The sequence below is a fragment of the Phaseolus vulgaris genome, unplaced genomic scaffold, assembly GCF_000499845.2.
Source record: "Phaseolus vulgaris cultivar G19833 unplaced genomic scaffold, P. vulgaris v2.0 scaffold_14, whole genome shotgun sequence".
Lineage (NCBI taxonomy): Eukaryota > Viridiplantae > Streptophyta > Magnoliopsida > Fabales > Fabaceae > Phaseolus > Phaseolus vulgaris.
The window spans coordinates 57,488-71,523 of NW_027174083.1; the positions used below are offsets into that span (position 1 = coordinate 57,488).

General features: G+C 37.0%; 1 protein-coding gene across 2 annotated transcripts; it reads left to right on the plus strand.

Moving 5' to 3' along the window:
• The first annotated feature begins 1,995 nt into the window (after positions 1-1,995).
• On the plus strand, positions 1,996-9,127 carry LOC137816950 (glucan endo-1,3-beta-glucosidase 11). Of its 2 annotated transcripts, none has more exons than XM_068620137.1 (4): positions 1,996-2,401; positions 2,484-3,592; positions 4,404-4,560; positions 5,450-5,697. In XM_068620137.1, exons 1-3 carry the CDS (start codon positions 2,350-2,352, stop codon positions 4,473-4,475), a joined length of 1,233 nt encoding a protein of 410 aa, XP_068476238.1. In that variant the 5' UTR covers positions 1,996-2,349; the 3' UTR covers positions 4,476-4,560; positions 5,450-5,697. The 2 variants fall into 2 exon arrangements, with proteins under 2 accessions (XP_068476238.1, XP_068476239.1); XM_068620138.1 differs by lacking the exon at positions 5,450-5,697 and adding an exon at positions 8,575-9,127 and having other exon boundaries at positions 2,096-2,401.
• Positions 9,128-14,036: the final 4,909 nt, after the last annotated feature.

Below are 14,036 nucleotides of genomic sequence, written 5' to 3' on the forward strand. Positions count from 1 at the left end.
CTGGTACCGGGTCTTGGCTCTTTCTAGTGTTCAACTAACAAAATATATTGGTATCTACTCATTGTTAACTTATTGTATGAGTGTTGCACAAATGGCTTCTTCCGAGACCGAAAGGTACATAATGATGGGTTAAGAGGTGGTCGTTCTTTGTAAATTGGAGGTGAATCCAAAAAACTTTTATTTGTGTGAATATCTCTTTGCATTGTGGGCTCCATTGGAACCTAGCAGATTTTTTTAACAACTAGGTTATTGGTTTTGTTTTGTTGACCAATTTTGGTAGGAATCAAAACAATGTACTAAGTCGGCCTACCAACCTTTAGACCTCCTTCACATTTCTGGGGCTTCATATCTTAATGATAGCTCCACATTTGCCATGTTAGCTTTGATGCCTCTATGAGTAAGCTTAAAGCCCAAGAATTTTCCACCTTCTACCCTGAAAACACATTTCTCGAGGTTTAGCCTCATATTATTCTTTCTAAGTTCAACGAACATTTCGTTGAGATCTTCCACATGTTTCTCACATGACTTGGAATTAACAACCATGTCGTCCACATACACCTTGATGTTTCATCTAATCAAGTCTCTAAAGACTTTGTTCAATAACCTCTAATAAATGGTCTTGGCATTTTTGCTGCCAAAGGGCATGACCTCATAATAAAATATTACATCATATGTCATGAAATTCGTCTTCTCTTTGTCTCTTGAATGCATGAAAAATTGATTGTATCTAAAGTATGCATAAAGAAAGCTCAAAAGTTGATGATCGGCTGCTCCATCTACAAGTAGGTTTCTACTCGACAAAGGGTAATTGTCTTTTTGGACACACTTTATTTAAATAAGTATAGTTCATTCACATATTTCACTTGTCGTTTGGCTTTTTCACCATAACCACATTTGCAATTCATGTGATATATTGGGCCACTTTGGTGAACCCTTCTTCGAGTAACTTCTCGGTTTCTATTTTGGTTGCACATATTTTTTTCTTCCCCTAACTTTCTTTTTCTTTTGAGATGTCGACCTAACTTCTTTATAAATTGATAGTTTGCGTGAGATGACGTTAAGGCTTACTCCTAACATATCAGTCGCAGTCCAGACGAACATGTCAACATTTGTATCTTCTCAATATTTTATGTGCTTAGTAAAGTCTCAATCCGGGTATAATGGTTCTCATCTTGTAATTATAATGGGGCAACGTTCTCTCCGGGTTCCACTCAATCATCGTTTATCCTCGGATCCAGGTTGCTTAGGGCGATGGTATGTTGGGGATGGGATGGGTCTGCCTCCTCCGACCTCCTTCTCATTTCCTCATTCTTTTGTCTAAGAATACAAATTTCTTAAATACTTCTTTGTTTCATCTCGGTCATATCCCTCTGAAGAGACAAAATGAGAGTCATGTATTCAATTTCAACAAATCTTGGACATGTTGTCCTTTGATCGTTGGTCATATTTATTGTAGATATCATCAAGTTTTTATGTATCGTTCCTTCTCGATCCCACGGTAGACATAATGTTCTTGTATGTACCGAAAATATGACTTATAGTTTTAGTCATTCTTAGAAATCTGATCTTGATCACATCTCAAATTTCAATCGTTTGTGTAATCTTGATTGATATATGAGATTTACCTATAAAATATTTTTTGACACTCAAGTCAATATTCATAAATCAAAACTATTAATATAATAGAAAAACAAAAATTTCAATAAATGGTCATCACTCATTTATAGCTTATAGATGTAAACAAAAAACTTATTCTGACTTTTTATATTAATCTCGCTTAATCATAACAATACAATCTAATTAGAACATTAATTAGTTTCTAATAATTATTTAAACTAATTAATTGTTTTAATTCTCGACATGATCGAGCTTAACTTTGGTATCATATGGTCATGTATTGTAAAAATAATTAACATTTATTGGTTTTATGCTTGTTATGAGATTAATTTCTAACCTATAAATCCAAAAAAGTATCATCATTTATCTCCCTTGGTTATGAAAAAGCAAGCGTACATAGAAGAGGAGGAGGATTCCACGAGGAAGCATCATGTTCCTCTCCTTTCTAAATAAGCGAATTTGTTGAAACCATCTTTCCGCGTGTCTCCCTTCCCATACTTTTCCAGGGAATCTTTTTCCTTTATCTATCATCATTTTCTTTATTTCCATTTTCTATCTAAATTAAAATATCTATCACCTCCTCTCTCTCTCTATCTCTGTCTTCTTCCGCAATCTACTCTACCCTCTCGAGAGACTCCTCTCACTCACACCAAAACAGTACTTCTCTTCAACTCAGTTCACTTTAAGCGCACAAACTAATTCTCTTCACATTCCTAAGTTAACCAAAGATCCATGGAGGACCATTCCGCATTCCCTCGCTTCTTCTTCATCTTCTTCATTACCAGTAAGTTAATTAACTAACGCCAATTCAACCATTTTTTTACTTTTTCATCGGAATGAAAACTGACAATGCTGTTGTTATATAGCTGTAACACATCTTGCAACCAGCGTTGTGTCGATTGGGGTAAACTACGGTCAAATTGCGAACAATCTTCCCTCACCGGACGACGCAGTGGCTTTGGTGAAATGCATCGGAGCAACTAAAGTGAAGCTCTACGACGCAGATCCACGGGTTCTGAAAGCGTTCGCCAACACCGGAGTGGAAGTAATGGTAGGTCTGGGCAACGAGTACATGTCCAGAATGAAAGATCCAACGAAGGCGCAGGCATGGATCAAAGCCAACCTACAACCCTACCTCCCAGCCACTAAAATCACCTCAATATTCGTCGGGAATGAGGTTCTCACCTTCAACGACACTTCCCTGACCTCCAACCTCCTCCCAGCCATGCAGAGCGTGCACACGGCGCTCGTCAACCTCGCCCTCGACAAACAAATAACTGTAACCACCACGCACTCCCTAGCCGTGCTCCAAACCTCGTATCCTCCTTCGGCCGGAGCCTTCCGTTCGGACCTGGCTCCTTGCCTGGCTCCCATCCTGAGCTTCCAAGCGAAAACCGGATCTCCCTTCCTCATCAACGCATACCCTTACTTCGCCTACAAGGCCAACCCCAAACAGGTTCCCTTGGACTTCGTGCTCTTCCAACCCAACCAAGGGATGGTGGATCCCTCCAGTAACCTCCACTACGATAACATGCTTTTCGCGCAGATCGACGCGGTGTATTCCGCTTTGGCCTCTTTGGGCTACGGGAAGTTGCCGGTTCACATTTCGGAAACCGGTTGGCCTTCGAAGGGGGATGAAGACGAAGCCGGTGCGAACCTGGAGAACGCAAAGAAGTATAATGGGAATCTCATTAAGATGGCTATCAGTAGCAGCAAGAAGGGCACACCTTCCAGGCCCAACTCCGATTTGAACATTTACGTTTTCGCTCTGTTTAATGAGAACATGAAGCCCGGCCCAACTTCCGAGCGCAATTATGGGCTTTTTAAGCCCGATGGAACCCCTGCGTACCCTCTCGGCTTCTCTCTGGCTTCTGTGCCAAACGACGCCATCAATAACAGTACCGGTACTGGGACGCCGCCGCGGCCACCCACCTCCTCCACCGGATATTTGTCCATTTCCTCTGCTTCCTCTCTGGTTAGTTACACTAACTCCACTACTGCTTTCTACTTATTATAAATAATGTTATTAAGCTATAAATACCATAATAGGTGCCAATTTGATTCCTTATTTAACTTTATTTTAATTAATTCTTTGCTTCTTATAGGTGACAATTTTTTTATTGAGATATCGACAGCGATCAAAATCTGAATCTTAATTTAATATTTTATTAACCTATGGAGTTGGTAAATGGAAATAAGAGAAAATGTGAGCTGTAAAATTAGTTTTTTCCTTTTTTTATTTTAGTTTTTGTTCGAACTGTTTTTCTTTTTCGAAAACTATAATTTGACATCACATAAATTTATAAATAAATAATATAAAAAATTTATTAAAATAATATTATTGTTAGTTGTTAGGTGGGTATAGAAAAGGGTTGAATAATGGAAAAGAATTTTATATTGACAATGAATAAAAAGTTATTTATGCAATAATTTTAAAATTAAATACTATAAAAATAAAATTTTAGCAATAAATTTATCGTATCTTTTTTTATCGACTTATCGTATGTTTGATTTGTGATAGAAAGGAAAAAGATAATTATTTCGAAGTTATATATTCGATGTTTATAAATCTATAACTCCGTTCAGGTTTATACATTTTTAGATGAAGTCCCTAGTTTGTGTGGTCTACTTTTTTCTTTATTTGCTTAATTTTTGGAATATTTTAATAATTGTAAGGATACATTATAATATTTTTTAATGACACCTTTGTTTTTTGAACTTCTCAACTAACAATATAGCCGTTACTGTAATAACGTTGATGTTTGGTTTGGTTTGGTTTGGGACAGGAGAGATATTCTTTAGTAGGGCCTTCGTTATGGTTTCTGGTGACGGTGGTGTCGATTATTTTGAAGTTTTGAGGATATTTAAGCGCAGAATCCAAAGAAAGACAGGGGGGCATGGCAATGGGGAGAAGAACAAAGGCAGAGTGAGAAGGGAGTAAAGGTAAACCCCAAAACACAAGCTAAGTTATTATTAATAGATTTATATATATGTTTCACTTTGCTTGTCTCTTACTATTGGAATTATTGTCGCCCTCCTCATAAAGAGCATATCAAACCCATTGTGTCCATTCAAATTTTTTAAATTTGCCATTGAGGTGTATAGTTGAGTTACATTTGGATGTAGTAGTGTGCCTTTTTGGTGCGAGTAAAATTGATTTTAAATCAAACTTATTTTCCTTTAAAATGAATTAATTTATATTTGAATTTGTTTTTGTCTTTGAAAGCTAGTTTATGGAAATTTTAGTATAAATTTTCTGCCTAATATAAACTTTAGTTTTACTTCACAATTTTATATCTATATCTTTTACTATGCAGACTATTTGCAAAAGTTCTTTAAAAATACTGTGTACTATATAAAGGTAAAGACTGTGTACATACAATCATTTCAGAAACTTAGAAAAACATCCCAAGAAATGTTGTAATTGTAAATTTATGCAATATGACAGCTATGTGCTTTTTTACTATAGACTGAACAGCAAGAGACATTATGTTGAAGATAATTTTTGTAAGTTTCTGACTAGTAATTGGTTGCAATAATTGGTTACCCTAATGATCATTAAGATTGGATTAGGTTAGCATTGAGAAAGATGGTTAAGTAAGTAGTAGGTGTAGGAGTAATCTGTTTAATAGTTTGTTGTTGGTAACATAGTTATTATTGGCACCGTTGTGAGGGAAAAATGAGACCTGTGAAAAAGGTAGTAGTTAGGAAACAGACAGCATGAGCATGAGCATTAGGCACATTTTTGTTGGCTGGCGTTTGGTAGTTGGCAGCAGAAAGAAAGTTAACCCTTTTGTGTTGCCTTTTGTTGCGTTTTTTTAATTTTTTTCAGGGGGTAGACGTGGCGTTTGCAGTGGGATGAGATGTGTAGGAAGGAAGGAAAGATAGTTGAGAAGTTGAGGAGGCTTGCCTTGTCACTCCCCACCCCTGAGACTAATTTATTATTATTATTATTTATTTCGTTATAGTAGGAATACATGCAATTTTATTGCTATTTTTATCAGACATTCTTTCATAATAATGTCCCATTTTGCATTTCCAGTATTCAATTCTAATACACATCCATCTCCTTATTTTCAATTCCTTAAGTAAAACATAAGAACAGTACAGCTTTTGATGGAATAGGACGTAAGTGATAATGCTCCACTTTATTGAAAGAAAAAGAATAAGTAGAAAAGAAGAAAAAAAGAAAAGGAAAGAAGTAAGAAACAAATGAAAAAAAAAATATTGTTTGATTGAAAAAAGAGAGTAAAAAATATGATAGTTTTACATATAATTATTTATAATTTTTAATATTATTTTTTTATTATACATTATAAAAAGTAAAATAATAGACCTGATTATGAATATTTTCAGAATTGATTCTGTACATAAAAGTACTTAAAAACACGCACTTTTATTCTTTCTTTCTCATCGTCTACGTGGAAATAGCAACTAATGGAGCCCACAAAACTATTCTCATAAATTTTTTCAAAATTAGCTCAAATAAACCACAATTAATCCTCTTTATTAACATTCATAGGAGTTACAAAACCCTAAAGTTGGAGGGAGGTAAACAAACTTATGGATCCTGATCCATTATAGAAGCATCCAATTACAGAATTATGATACAATACTAGGAAAGATGCACTTATAAGAATACGCAACAATAACGATTATGCAGAAGCTGTAATAGTTTAATGGAAAAACATGAGATTCGGAGAGAAAGGATCATGATTCAAATTCTCCATATAATCTCTCATTTAATTTTCTCTTTCGTACTATTCTTTGAGCCAACGGTAATCATTAAGCTTGATATTAGTTGTTATGGCCTAGAGTCCCTCCTGACCTCAACTTATCTTCCTTTACATGTTCTTCACCTCCTTTTTTTAGCAATTTTCTCTTTTTCTCTTTATACTGGCATGACCGGACGACTTATTGGTAAATATGTAGTAGTTTATTTTGATGATATCCTAGTGTATAGTAAAATCCTAGAAGACCATCTAAGTCACCTTAGGGAAGTTATTCTAGTGCTTAGGAAAAATAGTCTTTTTGCCAATAGGGATAAGTGCACTTTTTGTGTAGATAGTGTAGTTTTCTTAGGTTTCATTGTCAACAAAAGGGGGGTGCATGTTGACCCCGAGAAAATCAAAGCCATTCGAGAGTGGCCCACTCCACAAAATGTAAGTGATGTAAGGAGTTTTCATGGGTTAGCTAGCTTCTATAGAAGGTTTGTGCCTAATTTTTCAAGTCTAGCTTCTCCTTTGAATGAACTTGTAAAAAAAGATGTTGCATTTTGTTGGAATGATAAGCATGAGCAAGCCTTCCAAAGGCTAAAGGCTCAACTCACCAATGCACCAATTCTAGCTCTTCCAAATTTTTCCAAAACTTTTGAGATAGAATGTGATGCATCGGGAGTAGGCATAGGTGCGGTATTGTTGCAAGGTGGACACCCCATTGCATATTTTAGTGAAAAACTCCATGGTGCCACCCTCAACTATCCCACCTATGACAAAGAGCTCTATGCTCTTGTGCGAGCCCTAAAGACTTGGGAACACTACCTTGTGTCCAAAGAATTTGTCATCCATAGTGATCACGAGTCTTTAAAATATTTAAAGGGCCAACACAAGCTCAACAAGAGACATGCTAAATGGATGGAGTTTCTTGAACAATTTCCTTATCTAATCAAATACAAGAAAGGAAGCACCAATATAGTGGTTGATGCTCTTTCAAGACGGCATACACTCTTTTCAAAATTGGGTGCCCAAATTCTTGGATTTGATCACATAAGAGAGCTTTACCAAGAGGATCAAGAACTTTCATCCATCTATGCCCAATGTCAACATAGAGCGCAAGGAGGGTACTATGTGGCTGAGGGATATCTTTTTAAAGAAGGATAACTTTGCATTCCCCAAGGCACACATAGGAAACTCCTTGTCAAGGAATCACATGAGGGGGGACTCATGGGCCATTTTGGAGTTGATAAGACTCTAGACCTTTTGAAAGCAAAATTTTGTTGGCCACACATGAGAAAAGATGTCCAAAGACATTGTTCTAGATGCATATCATGTTTAAAAGCAAAGTCTAGAACAATGCCTCATGGACTCTACACCCCTTTGCCGATTGCAAATGCTCCTTGGGAAGACATTAGCATGGATTTCATTTTAGGACTCCCTAGGACTGCAAGAGGCCATGACTCTATCTTTGTGGTAGTGGACCGTTTTAGCAAGATGTCCCATTTTATTCCTTGCCACAAGGTAGATGGTGCTCAAAATATTTCTAGACTCTTCTTTAGAGAAGTGGTGAGACTTCATGGTCTCCCTAGAAGTATAGTATCCGATAGAGATCCCAAGTTCATAAGCCACTTTTGGAAAACTCTTTGGGGCAAACTTGGAACAAGACTACAATTTTCAACTTCTTGTCATCCTCAAACGGATGGCCAAACTGAAGTAGTCAACCGATCTCTTGGGACTATGCTTAGGGCTATCATGAAGGGAAACCATAAATCTTGGGATGAGTATCTTCCCCACATTGAGTTTGCTTACAACCGAGTAGTCCACAAGACTACTAATGCTTCTCCTTTTGAAGTAGTATATGGATTTAATCCTCTCACACCTATGGATTTGTTACCTATCCCTAATCCACAAGAATTTGTGCATAAGGAAGGAGTAATCATAGCCGATTTTATAAAGAAAATGCATGAGAAGATTAAAATCCAAATACAACAACAAAATGAGAAGTACACCAAATACAACAATAAAGGGAAGAAATAAATAATTTTTGAGGAAGGAGACTTAGTTTGGCATCACCTTCTCAAAGATCGATTTCCAACTCAAAGGAAGTCCAAACTAAGTTCCCGAGGTGATGGACCCTTTCAAGTCCTCAAGCGAGTCAATAACAATGCATACATATTGGACCTACCTCTTGAATATGGAGTACATGACACTTTTAATGTAATTGATCTTTCTCCATTTGTAGGTACCAATGACGACGAGGATGTGCTGGATTTGAGGACAAATCCTTTCCAAGGGGGAGGGTGATGGAAGAGGGCCAAGCACAACTTCACAAGAAAGACAAAAGCCAAGACATGAGCATCCAAAGCCAAACCAAGAGCGTCTAGGGCTAAGGGAGGAGCGTCTAGGCCAAAGGGGAGGAGCGTCTAGCTCAAGGTGGAGAGCGTCTAGGCCAATGAAAGGAGCGTCTAGGACCAAATTGCTAAGCCCATGGCCAAGCGAATCCATGCAGATTTGTTTATGCTACATGAAGGCCCATTAGGGGTAGCTTAGTATTAGTTGTGGTGTAAATAGCATAAACTTGATTCCATGAGACTTGACCTAGATTTGCTAAAGATTTGGTCACTTTCTAGAAGGATTCTCCACATGGCCATGTGCTCCATGTGATGTAAATTTGCATTTCATTTTAATTAGCATTAGGGTTGCATTATGGTCATCTTTAGCCTATAAAAAGAGGAGCCTACACCTTGTATTTTCAAGTTTATTGTGAGTAAAGTTATGCTGCCATTTTGTGCCAAGCTTTGCTTCTCCCTAGAATTCTAGGCTCTAAACTTCACATCTTTCACCTCTCCTTGGGCTGGCCGAACCTCCCTATGTTCATACCTATCATGCACCTTCAAGATCAACATCACTCTTAGGAGGATCTTGCACACACACATACATAGCTTCCGCACCATATCTTACATGATTCAAGAAGACCTTCATGAAATTTGCCATCATTTGGTATCATGAGCTTGGGTTCTTCAAGATGGGTTGCTTTTGGTCTTTTCATTTCTAGTTCTTCTTTATTTCATGTTGTTCATCTTATTTCCATAATTGTCTTGCTGTTTTTTTGCATTTTAATTTGTTTTGGTGTGCTATTTTGGAAGATCCAACTGAAGCACTTTTGTTCAATTGATCTTGAACAATTTCTTGTGCAAATTGTGATAGGATTCCATACACCTTTGAGTTGCTATTTTTCTTTTAGGCTTTTGAGTCTTTATTGCACTTTTAATTTGGTTCATATTATGCTTTTGAGTCTTTAATTTCTGAATCCATATATGTTTTGTCAAGTCATGTTCATCCACAATGTCAACAATTCTTAGTAGTCCTTTATTTGGCTTGATTGTTTCTTGATTTTGGGTATCTTTAATTGCTTTGAATCTGCTGTTCTTTGATCTTTTGGTGCCTTTTTAATTTTAGTTTGAGTTCCTATTTGTGTTTAGATCCTACACAAATTCTATTTCACAAATTTTATTGTGTTTAAATTTTGGTATCTTGCTGTTTTTTGTTTCCAGTTTCCAGTTTCCAGAATCCCCTGTTTCACATTTTCTGTGCTGGCTGTTTTGTTCCAGAAAAATATTTTCACTCATAGGAAAATTTTGATTCTCTGGAATATGCAAGTTTGAAGTGTTATAGAAAGGACAAAAAAAGAATTAGTTCAAAAGAATCAACAGAAAAAAAATGATAAATCTTTTAAAATCAGTGTGCAAATCTGAGGCGCTACAGCTGGCGTAACTGAACACCAAAATTGAAAAATTTATTAAAAAAAATTGGTACATGAGTTTTGAGTGATTCCAAAGCCAGATTTTAGCTAAGATCTTGAATATCTTGCATATCAAATTTCAGAATCATATCTTAAAAACACAGCTCAGCATAAATTGGGGAAAAACACGTCTCTGGCCCACAACATTTTCCAGTGGTGCTGTTTTTTTATTTGGTCATCTAATTCTAGTGATATTCTTAGGATTCTTTTGTGTGCCTACCTTTATTTTGGTACCTTCTATTTGATTGCTTAATATTTCTTGGACCTCTTTCTAGTTGTCATAATCTAACTCCTTTTGGTGGTACTGTTTTATTCAATTAAATTGTTTCTTGCTTTTGTTCTTTGACCTCTAATTTGGTGCTGGAATTTATTTCTCCTTTGGGTGCTTAATTGAATGGAAACTTGACTTGGGTAAGGTCTAGTCTTTTGATAGGTGCTGGAATTGGAGAATTAAGACCTTCATTCTAAGGGGAAACAAAGCCAAGGCCGAATCAAGCTTTCTTGAAAAACACTACAAACACTTGGAGGGCCAACAAGCAAAGACAACAAGGAAGTGCATTTAGCAAAAAGAGGATCAACAAAGGGAGTTTTCTTAATTTCCTTGCAACTTAATGTGTGTTAATTACCTCTTAATTACGATTTAGACGGTGAGTGTGTCTTCAAGGGCTCAAAGTGTCCAAGAAGCCTCACCTAGGGCCGACTAGTGTAGAGTTTATAATTAGCAAATTGTTAATTGTCTTTAATTGCTTTCCTTGCTTAATTAGCTACGCTTTCCATTTGTGTTGCCTTGTATAAGCTTTGTTAATTTGTCTTGCTTGGTTAATTAGCTAGTTGCATTGCTTTCTTGCATCAAAATTTTGATTTCTCCAACTTAATTGTGTTTAAGTGATTTACTAAGAGAAAGTTTTGTGTGAAGACATTGAGGGATAGTTTTTGGCTAAGGCAAAGGCTTGGTACTTAAGTAGTCCTTTGTGACTCACCTCCCTTACCTGGAAAACTACCTTCTTTGACTTTCCTAAATTTTCTCTCAAGGTAAAATACTTGTATACACAAAGCTTTAGCCATGTCTTCTTCTTCTCATTCTACAAAGTCTATTGGAAGTGAATTAAAATCTTTAAAAACTCTTTTGAAAGAAGTTTCACAAACTGTGCAATCAATTGCATATAGACAATTGGAGAGTGAGACTAAACTTAACGGTTTGACTAAAGCAAAGGATGAGAAGTCTCACATTCTAAAAAAATTACCTTCTCATGCATATATCTCTAAAGATCATGATTCTTTTGGGGAGGGAAGCAATAGAGTAAACGTTTATTATCAAGCACCCCCTAGAAGACATAGAAGAGATAGAAAAGAACAAGAAAACCCAAGAGAGGTTAGGGTAGACCAACCCCATTTCCATGGAAAAGAAAATATAAAAGCTTGCCTAGATTGGGAAATGAGGGTAGAAAAATTGTTTGCTTCCCACAAAGAAAGAAAGGAAAGAAAAACACAAAAGAAGAAAGGGGAAGTCGAAAGGGAAGCTAAAGAAAAAGAAGAAAAAGAAAAGCATGAGAAGACCCTTGAAGAACAAAAGGCGTGGGAGAAGAGTGTTCCTTCCCACAAGGTCATTCAACAAGACCAAAGATTTAAAAATACCTTTGAAAATATGTGTCTTGTTGAACAACCTCAAAGCCTTACCTTTTGTAAAGGAACACTTGCAAGCCTAAGTGAAAAAGAAGAGTCTTTAAAAGAAGCTTGCATAGATAAAAATGAAATAGATTATTTCTCATATGTGCTAGGATATCACCAAGTGAATGTCAAGTTTTTTATAAGCATCTTCAAAAACAATTTTTTATGTGAAGTAGTGCCTAAAGAAACTTGTCATGTCTTATTAAGACAACCATTGCAAAGTGTACAAATCCTTATAAACAATGGTTGTCACAACGAGACTATCCTTACACATAAGAGAAAAAGTCTTCATGAAGGAGAACTCATGGGACAAATTAGAGTTGATAAAACTCTAGAGCTTTTAAAAGGAAAACTTTTGTCCCCCATGAGAAAGAAGTTCAAAGACATTACCTTAGGTACAATTCTTGTTTTCAAACTACGCCCAAGGCAATGTCTCATAAACTCTATACTCCTTCACCTTTTGCAAATGATCCTTGGGAAGATATAAATTTCATATTAAAACTCCCTAGGACAACAAAAGGTTTTGATTCAATCTTCATGGTTATGGATAAACTCTTCTCTAGAGAAGTGATACATCTTCATGGTTTATCCTCAAACATAGTGTTGAATAGAGCTCCAAATTTCGCAAACCATGATTTGAGGATTTCCTTTGGAAAACTTGCAACTAAGTTACACACTTTAAATTCTTATCATCCTCAAACGCATGGTCAAAATACATTTGAAAATCTAGCTCTTTCTACTATGCCTAGAATAATCATGAACTGCACACACAACTCTAGAGTTGAGCATACATACCATAAAGTAGTTCACAAAACTACTTATATTTCTACTTTTAAGGTTATATGTGGGCTAAATCATCTTTCTCCTTTTAAGTTGTTACCATCTCCTATAGGATTTATGCCTAAAGATAAAGTAACCACAAATGCACATTTCAAAATGCATAAGATGATTAGAGAACACATACAACAATCAAAAGAGAAACATTGTCCAAAGTTGCCAAAACCAAAAGAAAAACAAAAATGGCAACATAGTAAAATTGATTTTCAAACTAACACCTATGCTTTATTTGATGATTTCTATAGGTGGACGTTTGATCCAGGAGGACAAGCTTTGGCGAAGCAAGAGGCTGCTATCCGAGATCAAGTCTGTAGATCTAAGGATAGATCTTCTCAAGAAGGAGGAGATGATGGACACCATCCAGCCACACTCATCCCCCTAGTTGAAGAAAAAGCTTTGGATTTGAGGACAAATCCTTTTCAAGAGGGAGGGGATGATGGAAGAGGGCCAAGCACAACTTCACAAGAAAGACAAAAGCCAAGACATGAACATCCAAAGCCAAACCAAGAGCGTCTAAGGCTAAGGGAGGAGCGTCTAGGCCAAAGGGGAGGAGCGTCTAGCTCAAGGTGGAGAGCGTCTAGGCCAATGAAAGGAGCGTCTAGGACCAAATTGCTAAGCCCACGGCCAAGCGAATCCATGCAGATTTGTTTATGCTACATGAAGGCCCATTAGGGGTAGTTTAGTATTAGTTGTGGTGTAAATAGCATAAACTTGATTCCATGAGACTTGACCTAGATTTGCTAAAGATTTGGTCACTTTTTAGAAGGATTCTCCACATGGCCATGTGCTCCATGTGATGTAAATTTGCATTTCATTTTGATTAGCATTAGGGTTGCATTATGGTCCTCTTTAGCCTATAAAAAGAGGAGCCTACACCTTGTATTTTCAAGTTTATTGTGAGTAAAGTTATGCTCCCATTTTGTGCCAAGCTTTGCTTCTCCCTAGAATTCTAGGCTCGAAACTTCACATCCTTCACCTCTCCTTGGGCTGGCCGAACCTCCCTATGTTCATACCTATCATGCACCTTCAAGATCAACATCACTCTTAGGAGTATCTTGCACACACACATACATAGCTTCCGCACCATATCTTACATGATTCAAGAAGACCTTCATGAAATTTGCCATCAGAGGGGATGATGGAGGAGGGCCAAGCACACCTCACCATGGAAGCCAAAACCCAAAACTAGACCGTGATGAGCGTCTAGACTCAAGAAGGGAGCGTCTAGGACATGATGAGGGAAGGCTACACATGGAGCGTCTAGGAGGAGACCTAGACCGTCTAGGCCCTATTACAAGGTCAATGGCTAAGCACATTCACGCCCAAATGGATGCAGCCACGGATGGAAGAGAGAAGGCCTTATACATGTTACATGGAGGCCCATTAGGGGTGGCTTA

What these genes read in the sequence shown, in the direction of transcription:
- LOC137816950 (XM_068620137.1), top strand. Translation starts at nt 2,350, where the DNA reads ATGGAGGACCATTCCGCATTCCCTCGCTTCTTCTTCATCTTCTTCATT. An exon ending in CTTCATCTTCTTCATTACCA is followed by an intron (nt 2,402 to 2,483) that starts GTAAGTTAATTA and finishes GTTGTTATATAG; the next exon opens with CTGTAACACATCTTGCAACC. An exon ending in TTTCCTCTGCTTCCTCTCTG is followed by an intron (nt 3,593 to 4,403) that starts GTTAGTTACACT and finishes GGTTTGGGACAG; the next exon opens with GAGAGATATTCTTTAGTAGG.